Here is a 20,859-nt window from a genome sequence, read left to right as displayed (position 1 = left end):
GGCGGCGTGTGACAGCGATCAGGGGAGGAGTCACACGTGCTTAAGTCGGGGCACAGCTCCGCTGGCTGGCGTTTAGCTAATACTCACACACTGTCCTATTCCAACATTATATCAAATGTAATATAGTATTTATTGGTGTGACCTGAAGGTTGTAGGTTCAGAATCAGCATCCCAGGCTGCTGCCCCCTTCTGAACACACAAGGTGCTTCACCTGGCTGAATTCTATTGTCGTAAACCACCCACTTATTTATTCAGTTCAGGGTTGTGCTTCTTAAGAACAATGGGTTATGAGGCAAGCTACACCCAAGATGGGACCCCAGTAGTACATCAATTACATACACTCTTTCACTCCTGTGTACACACACATTTATTCATTGTAGCTGGCACTTTTTTCCAAAGCAACTTACAATGTTAAGGTTATAATGATTGCAAGTTTACTCTTGTTTACCCAGGGGGTGCGGTAGTGCAGTGGGTTGGACTGGGTCCTGCTCTCGGGTGGGTCTGGGGTTCAAATCCTGCTTGGGGTGCCTTGTGACGGACTGGTGTCCCGTCCTGGGTGTGTCTCCTGCCCTGAGTTGTCGGGTTAGGCTCTGGTTCCCTGCACCCCTGTATGGGACAAGCAGTTTGGAAAAGGTGGGTGTCATTTAGGGTAAATTTTACTGGAGCCATTTACATTTCTTTATTTAGCAGGCACTTTTCTGTAACTCAGCTTCAAATGAGCTCTATGTAATATTATAAACCCACACACTTCAGGAGGAAAGCTGTATCGACACAGGGAGAACATGCAAACGTCACACAGATTGAGCAGGAATTAAACCCATGTCCTCTCACACCACCCAGGTGCTGTGAGACAGCAACACTACTCACTGTGCCACCGTGCCACCATGCCACCTGTTTAGGGGAGGTACCTTGCTTAGGGGTACTAGAGCTCGAGAGATCGAACCTGCAACCTTTAGATCCAAAGGCAGATATATAAAACTACTGATATTTCAGGGAGAAAAACCTTTTACATGAAGGAAATGCTTAGAACGTGATAGACTATTATCCTCCTGTATAGCTTGTTAGTGTCATAGGAGTATGTAATACGTCACACTTATGAAGAAATTACGTTGTGTGCCTAATATGAATATGAACGTAAACATGACAAACCAGTTCATCTGATGAATGACTAAATGAGTTCAAGTGAGCAGAGTATTTTATTGCATTTAAGTTGGAGAAATGCTGCTGAACGAGTTTCCTGGCCTTTTGTTTGGGACAAGGAATCGCGTAAGAAGTCAGGTTGACTTACCATGTTACTCAACAAAAAGAAAAGTCAACAATGAATTAAACTGCTGTTTACCTCACCAGGAAACAGCATGTTGTCACTTTCCTTCATGTCTGTCTCCATGCTTTGTAGATTCTCCAGGATATGGGTGGTGAACATGAGGCTATCTGGTTTCCTTAAATTGGCTCTGAAGCTCATCCAATTATTCTTGGCTGGCACAGTGAGTAGCACTGCTGTCTCACAGTGCCTGGGTGGTGCAAAAGGACATGGGTTTGATTCCCTGCTCAGTCTGTGTGGAGTCTGCATGTTCTCCCTGTGTCTGTGTGGGTTTCTTCCCACAATCCAAAAACATACTGTTCAGGTTCACCTGTAATGTGTGAGTAACAGAGTGTTTTCCACTGATGTATGGATGAGTGACCTGGTGAAAGCAATGTATTTAGCAGTGTAAGTCACCTTGATGAATAAGGTGTGTGAGCTGATAACACAACCTAATATCTGCTGAAAGTCACTTTGGAGAAAAGCATCTGCTAAAATTAATATTCTTAATTACTTGTAAATGTAGGGGTGCGGTGGTGCAGTGGGTTGGACCACAGTCCTGCTCTCTGGTGGGTCTGGGGTTTGAGTCCTGCTTGGGGTGCCTTGCGATGGACTGGTGTCCTGTCCTGGGTGTGTCCCCTCCAGCCTTATGCCCTGTGTTGCTGGGTTAGGCTCCGGTTCTCTGCAACCCTGTATGGGACAAGTGGTTCAGAAAATGTGTGTGTATGTGTGTGTGTGTGTGTGTGTATATTTTCACTTGCCTGTTACCTGTTACTTATGCCTGTAGTTTTGCTAATAAACTTGAATCTCAAGGGGAATTCCATATGTTCTGAATCTGTCTTCACGGGGCCTTGGTAGCTGTCCAGGGATATGATGCAATGACTTTAAGTAAACCACTTTCCCTGTGCAAAATACTGCTGCTACCATTACTACAAATGTCAATTTTGCCATCTTTTTGTTTTAATTATTGCTTGTCTGTTTATAATATATACATTTTTCCTCCAGAGACTGACCTAAAAAGTTTTTATGTATATTTGTAATATTTGCAGGAAATTATCCAATACCCCCCATATGTGACATCATTAAAAACCATGGAATGTCCTATATATGATACATTAGGACTCAGCACTGTGGCATCCACAGCTTGGAAGATAAACTAAGAAACATATGTCCTCTACAGTGGAGAAAAATTATTGGAGGATATACAACTAGGACAACTTCCCAAGAAGATTAAATAAATATATTTAAAATACTCTATAATAAATTTAAAAAAATAACTTACTACTGACATAATATGCTTTTCATTTTATTTCTCGTTCTCGTTTCTGTAAATTACTGACTCATTCTGAAATATTCTGATGCCTCACTTTTCAAGCACATCACCCATCTTTCAAAAACAGTTTTCATTATGAGCTGCTCATTTTGCTCTTTGCCTGGATTGAAATCAACTAACCAATATCAATAATTGCTTGTCCCAAGCAGGGTCACAGCAAGCCAGAGCCTATCTCAGAGACACTGGGCACAAGGCTGAAGGGGCAGGGTGCATGTCCTGGACAGGACACTAGTCCATCACCAGACCACAACTAGATACCCAGGCAGATGTTCTAGAACAATTACAGGGCAAGCACCTTACTCATGGACACTACAGCTAGAGGTAGGGATTGAACTGGCAACCTTTGGAGCTAAAGGCAGCTGCATCAACCACTACACCACCAGCCACTCCTTGCCCTGAAGTCATGATTTTTTTTAAAAAAAGTGAGCTATGTCCCAGACCATCCAATATCAGGCAGTAAAAATCAAAACAAGCACCCATACCCAACTGTGCTAAAGTACACTAGGGGGCATAGATTTTATTATAAAAACCTGTTTGTTGCAAAATACAACATATAATATTGCAAAAGGCCACAATGCCTGATTTGTGGGAACGGGGGATAAGAATCTTCATAGGTCACCATATTCAGAGTTGTACAATTCATAGGCATACAGATCCAGCACAAGCCTTCTTTGTTCTTGTCTTGGATGCCTGGAGAGACCCTGGGACTGTCAGAGGGCTCAGGGATCCCCGCAGTGGCAATCTTGCAGTCCTTCGGTTGAGTCACTTCCCTTTTCTGTAACTCAAAGGCACAAGGGATGTGTATGAACTCACACTGCAATAACAGCAACACCTGCTAAAGCTGTCTCTCTCGCCATGAGTTCTGGCCCATCCACCAAGCATGCCAAAGTTGCTGTGTTTCCACTTGGTTTCGGACCGTGGGGGAGGGTTTTAGAGACAAATGCTTATTGTTAATCTCCACCATAATATGCGAGGAAGTTCTCTGTACACAACACCTTGGGCCTTGCTATGCAGCTGGAAAGCTGAGTCGGTGCCCAGAAATGCAAGGGAGTCCTGCCCTTTACGAGGGAAGTAATATTTTATCAGGGAAAGTATATTGTCAACGCTGAGTTCCAACTCCTCCGCACGAGTACCGAATAAGGTTGTTAGAAAGATACATGGTGTGAGAGCTTCGGGAATCAAGGTACTGCATGAGGAATGTGGAGCCTGGTCTTATTAGGTTGCAGCAGGGCAGCACTACTTAGTTTGGTCTCTTCAGATCAGCTGCCAGGGATCCAGACTTAGCTACAGTAATACATAATGGCCCTAAGACTGGGCGGGGATGGGCTTAGTTTGACGTAAGAGAGCTACCTGATCTGACGTCTTTTGGAGGATAGTGGAACTGGCAGGGTCGCCACTTACTCCAGAAGAAGGAAGTACAGCAGGAGCCCACTTTCTGGGTTATTGTACATTGAAAAGGGAAGTGGGAAAACACGTAATTGGACATTTCCTCATCCATTTGTGTGCACTTAATACGGAGCTCATTTTCATTCGGTTAATACCTGTACATTGTTGCTGAATCTCAGAGTGCAATGTAACTTGACTGATATCTCTGAAAACCTTTACATCCCACTGCCAGAAAAGTTCTTAAATATATGAAACCCATTCAGGTAGTAAGCTGACTTTTTTAAGAAGCAGTCTTTAGGTTTATGAGCTTATAAATGAGTATGAGATTTTAATTAATCATCTTTTTTTTCGCTAAGGAGGTTAATCCACAGCCTGTGAAAATGATTTTCTTCTTTTTAAAGTTACACACGCTGTCTGAAGCTGCTTGTCCCAAGCGGGGTCGTGGCGAGCCGGAGCCTAACCCGGCAGCACAGGGGGCAAGGCTGGGGGGACACACCCAGGATGAGGCGTCAGTCCATCGTAAAGCACCCCAAGCTGGACTCGAACCCCAGCCCTGCCAGAGAGCAGGAGCCAGCCAAACCCGCTACACCACCACATCCCCCCTTGTTAAAGTTATATACAATAAATATATACATGTGTTGAGTGCCTTGGTTGTGAGAGAGAGTGTAAGTTGGAGCCAAGATCAGCGTGTGTGGAGTTTGCATGTCCCCTCTGTGTTTGTGTGGGTTTCCTCCCAGAGTCAAAAGATTGGATTGGTGATGCTAAATTGCCTGTAATGTGTGAATGACTCTGTGCGTGTGTGTGTCACTTGTCACCACCCTGTACAAGGTGTACCTCCCCTCACGCTTGCACCCAATGCTGCTGGGATAGCCTCAGGATCACTGCGACCCTGCTAAGGACAAAGCAGTTTGTGTAAGTCCTTAACACATTCATGAGGTTGAGTCATTTGCCTCTGACCCTGATCTTTTTTGTGACCCTCAAATGACAAAGTGAACACGATATAATTTTAATATGAATAACGCACTGGTTAGCTATAGATGTCAGAATAATTAGAGACAGGGATCAATATATAAACAAAGGAACAGTGAAAAATCTGCACTGGAAGATAATCCTGTGCAACTCACAGGAAATACTTACTTTTCAAAAATGTTTATATATAAAACTATATACGAGAACACTGAGCACAGTAAAAAAAAAAGTGAACTTTGGGCCTAGATGAGGTCATACCTTCTTCAGATCAGGAAAGACCCAAAGGTCAGAGTCCAGAGTCTAGGTAACAGAAAAAGTGTCTTGTTTATATATACATAAGGAAAGATATACATGCACACATACATGTTTGGCTTCATTATTAAATGATGGTTTCATATTTAAAAGCTGAAAAGAAGTAGACACCATACAGTAGTGGTAATTCAATCACCCCTTATCTGAAGTGATTTTTGTGATAAATGTGGATGCCTAGATTACTTGAAAATTGACTGTCAAATAAATAACATAATACTGATATTTAACTAACAAGGAATCTGAAATGCATTTTTATAAAGTCAATGTGCCCTGTATGCTTTGTTTTGGTCTTGCAGACCTGTTTCAGTCAGTTGGTAAACTCTCACTTGTAATTATACATTAGCTTTACGAGACTTTTGAACATGAACAGAATAATGAGTGGCATATCATGATGGCACCTTCAAAAGGCTGACATCATAGTCAATTGTTATGCTTGCTATTCTTTACTCCTGTGCTTTAAAGAACACTGAACGTAGTAGTTTTTTGCCAGATAAGAAATTTTTTCCCCCACTGCAGTACTATCAAAGGGGGTGCAGGCAGCAGGCAGCAGGAAGCGTGGCAGCAGGAAACGCGGCTGCGCGGAGCAGGCAGCATGTAGCAGGCAGCAGGCAGCATGTAGCAGGCAGCATGTAGCAGGAAGCAGGCAGCAGGCAGCAGGCAGCAGGCGGCATGTAGCACGCAGCAGGCAGCATGTAGCAGGCAGGTCTGGCCTGTGCCTGCTCTCTGGTGGGTCTGGGGTTCGAGTCCTGCTTGGGGTGCCTTGGGACGGAGTGGCGTCCCATCCTAGGTGTGTCCCCTCCAGCCTTGCGCACTGTGATGCCGGGTTTGGCTCCAGCTCAGCATGACCCTGCTCGGGACAAGCGGTTTCAGGCAATTTATGTGCGTGCAGTACTGTTAAAACTGGATTCAAGCATAATCTCATGAGAATCACACACACACACGTTTTCAGAACCGCTCATCCCTCACGGGGTCACGGGAAACCGGAGCCTACCCGGCAACACAGGGCGTAAGGCCAGAGGGGGAAGGGGACACACCCAGGACGGGACGCCAGTCCGTCACAAGGCACCCCAAGCGGGACTCGAACCCCAGACCCACCGGAGAGCAGGACTGCGGTCCAACCCACTGCGCCACCGCACCCCCCTCTCATGAGAATCAATTAACTGCATTTTTCCTCTGAATTTTCAACTTTTCCTATCTGATTAATCATGCTATATATATATATATTATATACATATATTTATACACAAATATTTATACACACATAAATACATACTGCATACTGCATCATAGGGGGAATGAACTATTACTTCCCTTAATGCGTTTAAACTTACTGTAAATGTAGAGTAAACTCGCAGAAATTCACAGTAAACACTGCACATTTTTGTAATTAAGAAAAGTTCCTGTGATATCCATCAACCAAACCCCACCCTGTCCCTTTCCAAACAGCCTCCCTAACACACACGGCGCGCAGACGTGATGAGGCTGAAGACAGCGACTGTGCTTTGTTTTTCATGCTGTAAGTGACACAGCAGTGTCGGACAGTGGTGTCGTTTGGAGTACTGACACACGTCTCTCTGTGGGCAGTCCTTCAACTACACAATTCCCCACTGCCATACCAATGCAATTCGCACACTGTCCCTATGTCCACTCTCTGCTGGCATCCTAGGAAAACATCAGTAATGTCAATTTATGTCTATTACATGGAAAAAACTTCTCACAGTTGCTAATGAGTGCAGGGGGGTGCGGTGACGCAGCGGGCTTGGCGGGGTCCCACTCTCTGGTGGGTCTGGGGTTCGAGTCCTGCTCGGGGTGCCTTGGGACGGACCGGCGTCCCGTCCTGGGCGTGTCCCCTCCCCCTCCATCCTTGCACCCTGTGTTTCCGGGTTAGGCTCCGGTTTGCTGCGACCAAGCTCGGGGCAAGCAGTTTCAGTCAATGTGTGTGTGCTAATGAGTGCATTCTGCATGCGTTGTAGTCAGTATTCAGATACCTACTTTAAGTGCTATGATTTCTCAAGGTTCCATTGGCATGAATTTATCAAAATGATTTCTAAAGGTACATTTTTCATTTCCCGAGGTCGTGCTCACAAAGGCCTTTCTGTTCCAGCAAGAAGTAGTAGTCCCAGCATAAGCAGCTACTTGTAATACTATAGTAAGCGTGTGCACAGATTTGCCATTGATACACACAGCAGATTAGTGTCATGGCAATGTGAGGAAAACGAAGACACCTCCCAAACTTTGAGAGTGTTTATTCTTTCAAACAAACTAAGGATGAACAAGCAATTTCCTGTTAGCTCCTTTACAGGAGGCTTAAGCACTGCAGAAAAGCATGAGTCATACAACATGATTAGTCACCTGATGTTGCTGCACCCCTCACCTATCTATGGCTTGTATCTAGAACATTTCCGCGGGTAAATGCTTCCAGAGATTCTGTAAAGATTAACGAAAGCCCTGTATAAACCTTTTCTTCTCCTGCTAATCGTACCGAATTGCATCGACCGGAGGGTCAAAACCGTAAAAGGGCACACAGTCACAGACAGAGTTGCCAGCTGTCTTCTCCACAAGCACCGGAAACGGATAAACAACACCGCGTACGCTTGCTTTAATTCAACTGGGTGAAACATAAACCGTGGTTTATTGTCTTGTGCCTCTAGCGACTGCAGACATGATTGTTTAAGATTTTTGCTTCCACAGTGACCACCCTGTAGCCGGTCTTCTCGAATCAAACGATTCCATGTTATGGTGATCTGAAGCCTACGCAGGAAGCACAGGAAATTAGGCAAACGCAGTAAACTTCCCTCTTCCTGGATGCATCCTGGGAAAGAGAGACTCACGAAACAGAAAAAGGAGAGGGTGGTCCAGAACTCTGAGTCAAAAGTGATCTAAAACAGCACTGTGGCGCTGACCCACCGCACAGAAGGGGAAAGTGCATCATGAAACAAATGTGCACGGAGCCAGATCTGCACCGAAGGAGTGACACTGCCTCGAAAAGCTCACATCTGACACATAAAAGCAACTTTTACGAGCACCATATCACCCTGGCAGTAATAAAAAAAAAAGGTCACAGCGAAATGCTCAGACTGAAGGGAAGCAATGAAAGCAACTGCGCAAAAACAACAGCACACAATTTCTTTTGAGGCCTATTTCTGCAGTGTTACAGTAATTATGTTTTTTTTCCCCCCCTTTTTAATTGGATAATAAAGCGATAAATTCCAGAATTCTTATTCTTCCTTAATTGCCATGTGGCAGGCCAACTTTCTTCAACTAACCCCATCTGGCAAATGAGGTGAACATAAAAACTGAATTGTTTTTTTAACCCGAGCAGGAATAAAAGCACATCTTTACTGTCCTGAAACGGAGCCTAAATGCGCAGTAATCAACATTTCCATATGCAAAAAGAAATAAGTGATAGTGACTGTCGTGTCCCAGTTGCCAGGTATGGAGAGCGAAGAGGAGCTGTTCCGAAATGAGCCGGCGGAGAGCAGGCCCTCCCTGTTCCCATGCCATTCACATGACTCTCATTATTTGCCTCGGCGGCTGGCTGCCCTGCCCCCTCCACCCCCCCCCCCTCCCCCCGCGGGAGCACACAGGCACTCTGTGTGTTCAGGATCGAATGGTATGCAAGGAGAGTGGGCGGCTGGGAGGGCCTTTCATCCGGCTTTGGAAATTAAACATCTTAAAACAATTTGAGCGACTGCATGACAGAGGGAGCGAATAAAAGAATTCATTCCTCAATAAAAGTAAAATTGTGCTGGGCTTGGGTGGGACCTGGGACTGTAGACCGGTCTGAGCTGGATCAGGAGCTGAGGTAATTTTCCCCTGACTGAATAGCATCGGCGACATCAAAAGATGACTAGATGATTACTTATTAAACAGATTATTTGCACTGGGAGAGAAAAATGCACTCGGGTTCCAACTCTTGCACATGAAGGAAAATGCTTAAGACTGCTAGGAGGATACAAACGCAGAAGACCAAGGAGTGGCTACTGATGGCCACAGGAAAGGTCACACCGGTCTGTAGATTGGCTCTCGGCAGCATGCGGGACACTGCTGGGCATGGAAGGCAATGTGAGTGGAAGCGCGTGAATGCTGGGCGCTGGGTGGGCAGCAAGCGGACTGCTCATAAAAGCTTATCACTACGTTCGGGTGCCATCTGCTGGTCAAGAACAAAGAGCCCTTTGTACCCACTTGCAAGAACTCGTGATTAGTCATAAAGGTCCAACTGGTTCAAACCTGTGTTCACATTTTTAAATAAGTAAAGTGATGACAAGCGGGCGCTTGGCGAAAGAAAAAAAATGAAGTGGAAGTAAGGAGGCATGCAGAACTTTCATCCATCCGTTTTCATAAAGCAGTCATTGTTTGTGAATTGAGTCGATGCTTTTTGATACTTGGGACAGCAGCTCTAACCATTACGCCACCTGCTGCCCAGCTTAATCCAGCACAGGGTTGTAGTGGTCCAGAGCCAGGATTTGAGGATGGTTTAAAGGTGGGATACACCCTGGATAGGAGACTAGGACATTGCAGGGTACTAACCGATACACTGACTCACTCACTCACTCACTCACTCACTCACTCACTCACTCACTCACATCAATTCACCTGGAACACACATCACTGAACTATGGGAGACATTCACAGGTAAAAGTGATTCCATTCCAGACCCAAACTTATAGCCCAGCGGACTGCCAGCTCTGTCACTCGCACCACTCTGCATACGGTATTTGCATGTCTATTGAAATTAGGATAAATAATTGTCACGTATACGAGGACAGAAAGCCACACCATCGAGACAGTAAAAGGCACATAATTAGGTGGGTCTGAGGGAAAACAAAAATCAAAGGACCCTGATGATATGCCCCCGAGGTGACAACTCATAGCGTCGAGCCACCCCATGAGCTGTGGTTAGACTCACTCCCATAAAAAGTAACTAGTCACAGGGCTCAGCAGAAGTTCACAAACTGAGAATCAGCAGGACACTGAAAAGCACAGCAGACCTTGTTCTGCTCCATTTCCCATAGAAGATAGTATTTCTCAATGTAAGTGCAAGACTGGGCATATCTCCTTCACAGTGACTACAACAGGCAAGTGTGCTTGGCTTGCCGTTTCACTAAACCATTCACATCCAGGTAAAGTAAACACTGTAACTGGATGTTAGAGCGTAGCCCATCTTTTCAAACCTGTGTTGTTTTCTTGTGAGAAAATGTGTCCACTGCAATTTTGCATATTTGTTTCACAACCCAGTGCGATGAAAGTCTTCCCAAAGATGGTTTCAGTTAATGTGTAGTACTCATTTCTAGATGTACATTTTTTTGTCCTATTGTCCCTACTTGAAGTCCACCTTAAAGCACTATACACTACGTCAAGGCCCTCTGGATGTCTAAACCTTCAGATCTTAAGGGCTGAGTGCGTTGACTTCCTGTAGCTACTTACTTTTAGTTCAAGATTCGAGTTGTGGCCTATAAAGACAGTCAAAGGGACTGCACTTTAATACCAACAGAAATTGATCCACACCCACACCCCAGCAAGAATGTGACGCTCCTCCACCTCAGGTTCCTTGCTTACTGCCTCTTACAGGGAGCCCCAAGCCGGGCAGTTAGTTCTCAGTTGTCACAAGGATCTGGTGGAATGAATTGCCGTTGTCCCTCAGAACTGCTGAATCCCTTCCAGCATTTAGAAATGGTGTCAGAATTCATCTCTCTGAGATCCATTTCCCTCCTGAGTTCCTGATGTTTTTGTATGTTAGTCCTTCACCATCTGTTCTATTTTCCCATTGGTATATCACTTCTTTAAGAAGTTATTGGAACGTGGGTACCACATTTGTATCGAACAAAAATGCTCATCTTCAAAAATCATGTATATGCATCAAAGTCTGCTGTGGAATGCACGGTGTATGCTTTGAAGAGAAGCATCTGAGGAGGTGATTTCTTGTTCCTGGCAAAAAGGCCTGGGTGGCCTTCATCTTGCTCATTTATAGCTTTATGAGGTTTCCACTGAACACACAGCCCAAGTGCTGCACCAAGGTCTTGAGCAGTAGGCACCCCTGTATGGCAAATATGTCCAGTAAATATGACAAAGCAGAAACTCCAATGCTTTGCTTTCAGGTGAGGTCAGTTCTGTAAGTCACTGTTCAGTGCCATTCTGAGAAAGATTATTAAAAGACACAAAAGGTCACAATCAGTGCAGTTGTTCCTCCAAAACTAAAATGATTGGGCAGGACATAATTTTTATAGCTGATGCAGTAAACAGTAATTTATTCACTTTACTGATAAATTTGTTCCTAACTTTGTCCAAATCACTACATTTGATCACCTGGCAAATACCTATTCCCACAAAAGGCACTGAAGTGCTATCGAGTCACCAGCAGCCCTCTCACTAGATATAGACACTTCACATTCCTCCAGCTCAACACACTTTCCTCTGCTCCACGCAGACCTTGCACTTAACCATCTGCGAATGAAATGAAAAATATTTAACCTCTATCACTATCGTGGTCTCAGACACTTTTTTTTTCATTCTAACATACATTGCTGAATGTTGCAATACACTCCCACACACACACACACACACATAGTGCATATATACTTGTATATGCAGTATAAATATAAATATTTACTGAGTGCACATTTTTCTATACTTTTTCCTTGCCTGAAAAACAGATGGTGTGTCGCTTGGAATCACCCATCTACTGAGGCTACTGCTGTTTTTCAAAATACTGTCATGCAAGCGTTAGGGGGTGCGGTGGCACAGTGGGTTGGACCGGGTCCTATTCTCCAGTGGGTCTGAGGTTCGAGTCCCGCTTGGGGTGCTTTGCGATGGACTGGCATCCTGTCCTGGGTGTGTCCCTTATGCCCTGTGTTGGTGGGTAGGCTCTGGTTCCTTGTGACCCTGTATGGGACAAGTGGTTCAGAAAGTGTGTGTGTGTGTGTCATGCAAGAACATTGGTACAGTTTGGACTAATGGCACACCTTTCGCAGCTCTTTTCCAGCAGCCTGCAATCGCTTGGGAAGCACTCGTGCGGTCAAGTGGCCCTCTTGGCCCACTATAACCATCCCCCACTCGTGTCCCCGCTGCTCCGGAATTCCTGTCCACAATAGACCCCACAAACTGTGCTCAGGAAAAGCCTGTTTACAGCCTGAGTCACTCAGGAGCTCTATCATCAGTACATTCACCCATGGGCATATTTTATGTCAGGGACAATGGCTTCTTTTTTTGAAAGAACCATTCTGACCCCTTTGCTTTTTCAAAGGATTTGGAGCACTTTACTCCCCATCAGTTAGAATGCTGGGTCTCCGTATTATCAAATATCCTTCTCCTGCATTTGAAATCAGTTACAAACCTGTAATCAACTACCGATTCGAAATGAGTGCATCTGTTCTTCCGTTTTACCCTACGAACGAGGTGTAATGTAATGTAAGCATGGGAAAGATAAGATACAACGCTTAGAGAATTAGACACAAAAGGGACATTCTGTAGGTGGGAAACAGTACCCTCTGAGCACTGACCGGTGTTTTAGAAAAGAACTTTAAATGAATACTTGGGTAATTTCATAACAGCTAATACACACACACATCTTCAGAACCGCTCGTCCCATACGGGGTCACGGGGAACCGGAGCCTACCCGGCAACACAGGGCATAAGGCCGGAGGGGGAGGGGACACACCCAGGACGGGACGCCAGTCCGTCACAAGGCACCCCAAGCGGGACTCGAACCCCAGACCCACCGGAGAGCAGGACTGCGGTCCAACTCACTGCGCCACCGCACCCCCTAACAGCTAATATTCCAGCAAAAAGAAACGTTAGCATTATGAAAATGTGCTCGGCCTTTCGTTATTCCGGGTTATTGCCGGTCTGCTGTGTCTCGTAAATGAAAGCAATTTCAGGAAGCTTGTAGGGAGGCGAGACAAGAAGGCAGCGTGACACCAGCCAAGGCGAAAGCAGTGAACACACTAATACATAAAAGATAAGAATGCAAGCGCTGAGCTGTGCTGTATTATTGACAAGATGATTTTATTCAAATCGGTAGCTTTCTTTTTTCCCAAAATATCATGTATTTATAGATGATGGCGAAACATAAATACACTTATAGGCTTACATTATCTCTCATACTATTTACTAGGCCGACAGCTTTATAAAATAACATAAAGCAACAAACTCGTTGATGCTGAATACAGAAGGTCACATCTGGGTTTCCTTTTCCTCGCTGTGTTTATTGCACAGCTAACATTAAAAAAATATCCAAAGTTTAGAGCGCAGCCATTTGAAAGGTTCGTTCGTGGCCTCACGGTAGCACTGCAGCGCAAACATTTTGAGTGTCGCTCGGCTATGCGCAGCTACACACAGCATATTCTTCTTCTTCTGCTTGAAAAGGAATTTAAATTACGGTCAAATCAGTGCGTATCGGTGTCAGTGGAAATCAGCGGAACGATACATGAACAAATACTCATTTGCACTTTGACATTTACAGTTTACATCACATTTGCTGTCATGGTGGACTCAGGAAGCCGGTCGACGGACTCAAGAGCAGGTGCGTCTTTATTCGGTCGAGGGCAGGCGAGAGAATGGTCGGGGACAGGAGAGGGTCGGAGGCTCTTCGTACTTCGTTTCGGGGAACGCGCGGAGGCCAGAATCGGGAGAATGTAAGCAGAGGGTCAAAGCACGAGGCAAGCCATCCACAGGGAGGTAAACAAGGTACAGGACTGGGAGTGATGTCGAAGTGCTGCGGTTTCTCTTGCCGAGGTTCCGCAGTTCGGAACGTCCGGACAGCCTCTTTTTACCCTGCCTCCTTGAGCAGTCGCAGGTGCGGTCGTTGAACACGTGGTCAAAGGCGTGACATTTGCATTGTTTTGGGGGCCCTAAGACTGAATAGTTGTGCATGTCGCTACGCTATATTCCTTTTAATGTGTTTTCATGCACAGCATGAAATTCTTAAATTCACCCACATCACACCGATCCATACAATATGGAACATTTATCAATATTGTCCACATAACAGCCATAAAACAGAAGGCTCCATCTACCTGTCTGCTGTGCGCCTTTGTTCTCCAAGGTGAATCGTTGATCCAAGTTTTTTTGTTCGGCTGCCTGGTTCCAGCCAGCGAAGCTCAAATTCCCCGCAGACGACATCTGAGTTTCCGCATATGGGTTATTGGTCAATAACTTTCCTATTCAAGGTCCTTCAAGAGAATCGTGACTAGTTTTCAGCAATTAAAACCAGACCACAAACACAACACCTGTTCATGTCATACTGTACATACATTACAAAAGCATGTAAGGAAAGAAAAAACAAGTTATCCACCTCCTGCACTGTTTTGTTTTTTCTGCTTTTTGTTCGAGTCTGTAAAATAATTCTGGAATACCACATGTGTATGCGCTTGTTATGTTTAGTAATGTTCAATAACAACCAACCAACGTCTACAACCGCTTGTCCCAAGCGGGGTTGCGGCAAGCCGGAGCCTTACCCCTTAACACGGGGCGTAAGGCTGAAGGGGGAGGGGACATACCCAGGATGAGATGCCAGTCCATCACAAGGTACCGCAAGCAGGGCTCGAACCCCAGACCCACCACACACAGCAGGTACTGGCTGACCCCACCACGCCACCATACTCAATGTTCAATAATCATTTGTTTAATAATGTAGAAGGCTTTATACCCCTACTTGTGTAATGTATACTGGTTCACATGGCGGAATGTGACAAATTAACTGTACTCTGGAAAAAAACACAAAATTTGTAGGACGGTGATCAGGAATCATCTGAGTTTTAGGCGCCTACTCGAGCGATGAACATCGGTGCATAAAGTGGAAAGACGCAAACTAGGTTTACTTAACAATCACACGTCTGCATCTATGTCTCTTTCTGTTAATGCAATGTACAAATTGTATTTTCTCTGACATGTATGTCGCTTTAGAGAAAAGCGTCTACAGTTTGTACATTACATTAAGAGAATGAGACATAGTTGCAGACGTGTGATTCTTAAGTAAACCTAGTTTGCTTCTTTCCACTTTATGCACCGATGTTCATCGCATGAGTAGGTGCATAAAACTCAGGATAGACGATTCCTGATCACCTTCCTACATTTTTTTCTCAAAAAAGGTACACAAAGATTTACATACGATATAAGAGTAGCAGCTGTGTAAAGGCTTATGTGGGGATGATCATAAAGTTACGGTGCATCAACATTTACACCATACATGAGCTTGAGAGATCTTGGGTGAAGTGAATCCGGAAAAGGTGAGTTTTCAGACCCTTCTTGAATGCAGATAGAGTTTCAGCAGTTCTGAGTGAGAGGGGGAGGTCATTCCACCACAACGGAGCCAGAACCGAGAACCTCCGTGCCTTAACTCTTGTGCACAGGACAACCAAGCGGGCAGAAGTAAACGAACAAAGGTGTCTGACTGGGGTGTAGCGGTTGATCAGGTCTTGTAAATAGCTAGGAGCAGTTCTATTGATGCTTTTTGTGATTTCGTCACAATAAGACTCTCTGGCCCTTTTAATAAACGGTAAGAAGTTGCATGTGATCAGCTGAGGCTAATAGTCCCGCACTTTGAGGTCAAATGTGATTTGTTCTTCTAACGAGTCATAAACTGGAATCACCTAATTATTCTTTTCAGCATCGTCAATGGGATTTTCCAATCAGCATGCAAAACAGCCACAAACTGACCTTGGGTGCCATGTGTGTAACCTCAGTATGCAGTGTAATGAATAAGAGGGTCACAGTCCTTTCAGTTACACTGAAACTGATGGTTAAATAGAGAGTGACTTGGCATTTTCATAAAATTAAGAATTTACGCAGGAATTCACTGCTCGAAAGAAAGGTACCCGTCAAGCAATAGAATCCTTGGAGGCATAATTCAGATTTTACCTTGGAAAATGCAATGCAGCTCACAGCTCTTGAGTGTGCACATTAGTTCAAGTCCTTATAGCATGTAGCTTGATTTATTTCAGATACCCTGGGTGTGATTTGATTAACAGAACTGCACACCACTGGCATCTTAAATTAATTCTCATCAGGTTCATGCATTCATTACACTGTAAAATCTGTCAAAATGACCGTGTACGAACATAAATTAAAATGTTAAGTGGAAAAATACTTCCTACTAATGTTGTATTAAGCAGCCTAGATAAGAAAAAATGTGTCTTCTTGTAAAACACAAAATATAAAGTAAAAATAAGAATATCTATGTATGTTCCGTAGAGACTACAAGTCCTTGCTGATGTGATTACTTATGTCATTTTTCATTCCAGGATCACATTTAAAATCACTTTTGGCATTTTTGAAACGAGCGCTTTATAAGTTACCTGTTGTAAGGCGAGATCATAATGAATAGTGTTGCACAAATGGAAGATGTAAGAAAAAAGAAAAAAGAAGATTGCTGCAGGTGCCCTTGAGCAGGCTCACACACTCGCATTATTTTGAGTTATTTGATTTCTCTACACCACTTTGAGTCCTTTTAGTGTGATGATCCCAGAAGAGAAATTAATAAGTCATAGAGTCATAATGGAACCATTGGCTTGTCCTCAGAACATTCCCTGAACACTCTTTAAATAGGCCTTAATGGGCCTCTCCAATGTGCACAGACCAATGAGGGCTGAAATGAATTAAATAGATCATTTGTTTAAAACTGCTGGAACTGTGCCTCGCACCCGCTCTCCTTCCCTTTGTTTGCCATTTAACGGCGTCTGTTCTTCAGTGCCGGCTCCGCATTTCTTTATTGCCCATGCGCCTGAATCCGTCAAGGCGGACAGTGGCGGTTTTGCGCGGACGAGGCATCTGCTCTGTTGAGCATCAAGCAAAAAGCATGGTAATAATCTGTCTTGACAGTGACTCGCTTGTCTTTCTTGAGGAGTATCAAAATATTCAGCCCCCTTTTTTCCTTTTGGCACGCATGACACAATAAATATATTAAATGTATGAAAGGCGGTCGAGAAAAACAGCAGAAGGAGTATGGACATGACCTGGACAGGCCATTTATATCAATGCAGCTTATTGGGCTGGTCAAAATGGAACTACGCAAATACTCTGATGTCACTGGTGTTAATCAGTTCCATATGACTTGAGAAAGGCGAATTAGCAATGTCAAATCTGCATCAGTTCTTAAACACACTATAAGATTTATTCACAGGGTTTACCATCCTTTTCCCAGTAGGATTGATGCCATTGTAAATATCAACTGTATATTAATATTTTAAGAATCTGAGGACCAAATTAACCACAGAATTGTACATTCACGATCAACTCTTCTTATTAAAATGCAATGGAATGATAATAATAAAAAAACAGGCAAAAAGTAAAAGTAAAACGAAATAAAATAAAAAACAACAGAAAAAACCTCCATATCCCAGTAAAGTGATCCGGGCATGTGGTAGCACAAGAGCAGGGAGAGCCGGTCCAGCTGTAGAACTCTTTCTTCTTCTCTGTGGTAGCTTGGCAACATAGACCCCTTCATATCACTTGCCACTGTAGTCAACAGCAGTCAGATGTTGGTGAGCCTTTCTGATGGACTATAGACCGCCTCTGGTCTTCAGGAGTGAATATGGATGCATTTCACCTGTGTTCGATGGCTTTTTTCACTTCATGCTATTAATAAAAAATATCCCATGAGTTCCTTGTAAGCGGCTCGGGGTGCAAATCACTTCTGCCCATTCTCTTTGGCTCACATGACCTCCCCCTGATGGCAAACTGGCGTTTGTGCAGTCTGAGTGCTGTCCCTCTCTTCTCTGATCTCAGCTGCTCAGTGGTCCAAGAAGTTAGTGTGCCAGTGGTCTACCGGATCGTGCACTTGAGTAACCGAAGCGTGGAGTTTGCTCGCTTCATTCAGGGAGCACCTCTGCTCCACTGGCTCTAAGTGAGGTACGACTTCGGCTCATCGGACCCATTGCTGTTGACCGGGATGTTTGGATGGACCTTGCTGATCTCTTCAAGGGCACTGGCTAGGGAGTCCAGGTCTCTGTTGTCTTGGTGCATTGCCTCCCAGAGGTTCAGTATCACTCCGGAAGGGCTCCGCTGCTTGGCAAAGTATGCAAGGTTCCTGCAGGGGGAGAACAATGGAGCTCTGTCACACCGCTGCTTTGTGGGACTGATCGATTTGGTGTGTGACGCGGCAACAAATAATCAAGCACACATGTACCTGGAGAGTCAGATGTGTTTCAGCTCAGGGCTACAGTGCAGTTTGCTGGTTCTATTAAGAAAATCAATAAAGCCTGCTGAAGGCCAGGCTATAAAATGTGAGCTTTTCTACTGTAAAACTTGGGTAAAATCTTTTTAATTAACCTTACACATCTGGCGCCCATAGTGCAGTGTCCAAATCTGACCACCAGGCGGCAGTACTCCACTGCAATCACACTCCTCTGCGTTGTACTTGGTTTTGATTTTTGGGTTTGAGACATTTTCATATGCAGACAGATCATGTATGACAGTATGGAACCAAGGCCTTCAAGTGCGGCTCCCCAAAAAGTGCTCGTCTCCCAGGGCTTTCCATGAAATTACACAACGCAAAGGACATTCATCACTGCAGCACTAATCTGGGAGCATTAGTAGCAGCCTCCCCATACACTCACTATGACAACTGCAGGCCACTAATAAACAAGGGTATTCGTAATTGCATTCACAATTGCTGAAAAGTTTGCAGGGCATGTTTGCTCATTTTTCTTGCAGCCACGGCACAGAGGACGGTCGCATGCGTTTCTGAAAATTGTCTTGAAAAACAAATGACTTCAAACACGGTGAAAGTGAAGGGAGCGATAGCTCAACGTGACCCTGCTGAATACAGGCTTTTGCGCATCTTCAATTAATTCAAAGTAAAAGTTGAACAATTACTGAAGGGTGGTCTCAAGGAGGGGAGGATTATGAATGGGCGCAATAGCGGCACGGTAAATGATAAACGATGCTAAAAAACGCCTGCAGTTGCTTTAGGTGGCATGGCGGTGCAGCGGGTAGCACAAGTGCTTTGCAACTCTTGGGAGGGGTTTAAATCTGACGCAGTCTATGTGGAATTTACAAGTTCTCCCGTTTACACGTGTTTCCTGCTGCAGTTGAAAGATATGTTTCAAGTGAACTGGTGACTCTAAATTTGTCTTGGTATGTGCAAGAGTGTATGAATGAATGTGTGATTACCCTGCATTGGACCGACACCTTGTCCATGGTGTGTTCTGCCTCAAATACTGTTCCAGGACGAGCTCTGCACCACTGCGATCCTGCCCAGGCTGATCGATTATTGATAATGGATCAATGCATGGTACCTCTGTACATGGTGCCTCAAAACTCTTACAAACCACTGCTGTTGGTTGGATATATTTAGCAGGCTGCCACGCTGTCTCACACAGAACTTACTACTTTGCATAATACTTAACATGGTTTAAGGAGATCACTGTCAGTACAGGTAGCCAGTCACATCTTTTTTCCATTTAGTGTCTTGCATATTTGATACACAAACTCAACACAGCAAGCAGCGCGGTGGCACAGCGGGCAACACTGATTTGTCACCAGTGTGCTTTTGAGCTGTGCGCTAGAATGTGGTTTAGGGTGCGTGGAGTTTATGCGTTCTCCCCGTGTTCACAAGCATACAATATTAAACCCCCTCTATGCCTTCTTTTACCCTGAACATCACGTAAGGGGTTGCTATTACCTGAACTCAAGAGCACTCATCTTATGTACCATATAATTTCTCCATATATGTCATCTCTGGATGAGAGCATCATTTAAATAAATAGACGTAATGCAAAAATTATTTTTGCTTTTCCCCATTTCCGCTTGTTCTTCATTTTAAAAATGACAAGTGGGCAAACACAGGGCAGAAGGTAGTCCAGCTGCAGCTTTGTGCTCAGAGGACCCAGGTTCAAATCCCACCTCCTGCTGTAGTACTTCTGAACAAGGTACTTACTCTTAATTACTACGGTAAAAATTACCCAGTGGTATAAATGGGAACATCATTATAATTCCTTTTGCAGAAAAAGGTCAGATAAATACATATTAAAATATGGTTAAAAAGCTTCAATTTGTGAGAAAATCAGAATTCCAAAATGAGGGAATGTGTGAAAGGCATAGCTTCCTGAAGACTGTATGCTTGGGAATAAATGCAGCTGATTTTCATCACTAGAAATCATCAAGCCAATTTATTTTGAGATACATGTCATCATGTAGTTTTTCTCAGTTGGGAAAGTTTATGAAAGCTGTAAGCCATGGTAAAGGAGGGTCTTCAAGTCATATTGTTCAGTAATGTTCAAACAGGGCTGAAAATATATATTTTAATTGGGTTATTCCCTTATTCTTGGGACCATAGCTGTTTTTGTGAAATTTTGAGAAAAAGCCAAGCAGAGGTCATTGCTGTCAAATGGTCACTCATCTAATGGCATCTTAATATGTTGGTTCGTGTCTCTTTGTGAGGATCACTTCTATAGTTTTCCATAGCATCTCGTTTGCTGACCACCTATCTAACTCTGAACTTGCACTTAGTTAATGATCTGAAAAACAGGTTGGGAAGTGCTGCATCTGCCATATTTCAAAATAGTATCGCTGAAGACGATACTACTCGGTTGTGTCAAGGAAATTCACCATATCTGAGGAT

At 44.2% G+C, this 20,859-nt stretch overlaps 1 protein-coding gene across 1 annotated transcript in view; it reads right to left on the bottom strand.

The window, feature by feature from the left end:
* Positions 1 to 17,685: 17,685 nt before the first annotated feature.
* Positions 17,686 to 20,859, bottom strand: part of unc5da (unc-5 netrin receptor Da) — a 119,485-nt gene continuing 116,311 nt past the window's right edge. Inside the window, exon 17 of the mRNA XM_018736713.2 lies at positions 17,686 to 18,324. Within this exon, the coding sequence (XP_018592229.1) occupies positions 18,138 to 18,324 (187 nt within the window). The 3' untranslated portion in view covers positions 17,686 to 18,137. The remainder of the gene's footprint in view (positions 18,325 to 20,859) is intronic.

Source organism: Scleropages formosus, chromosome 6, assembly GCF_900964775.1.
Source record: "Scleropages formosus chromosome 6, fSclFor1.1, whole genome shotgun sequence".
Classification (NCBI taxonomy): Eukaryota; Metazoa; Chordata; class Actinopteri; order Osteoglossiformes; family Osteoglossidae; genus Scleropages; species Scleropages formosus.
This window is presented reverse-complemented; position numbering and strand designations above follow the sequence as displayed.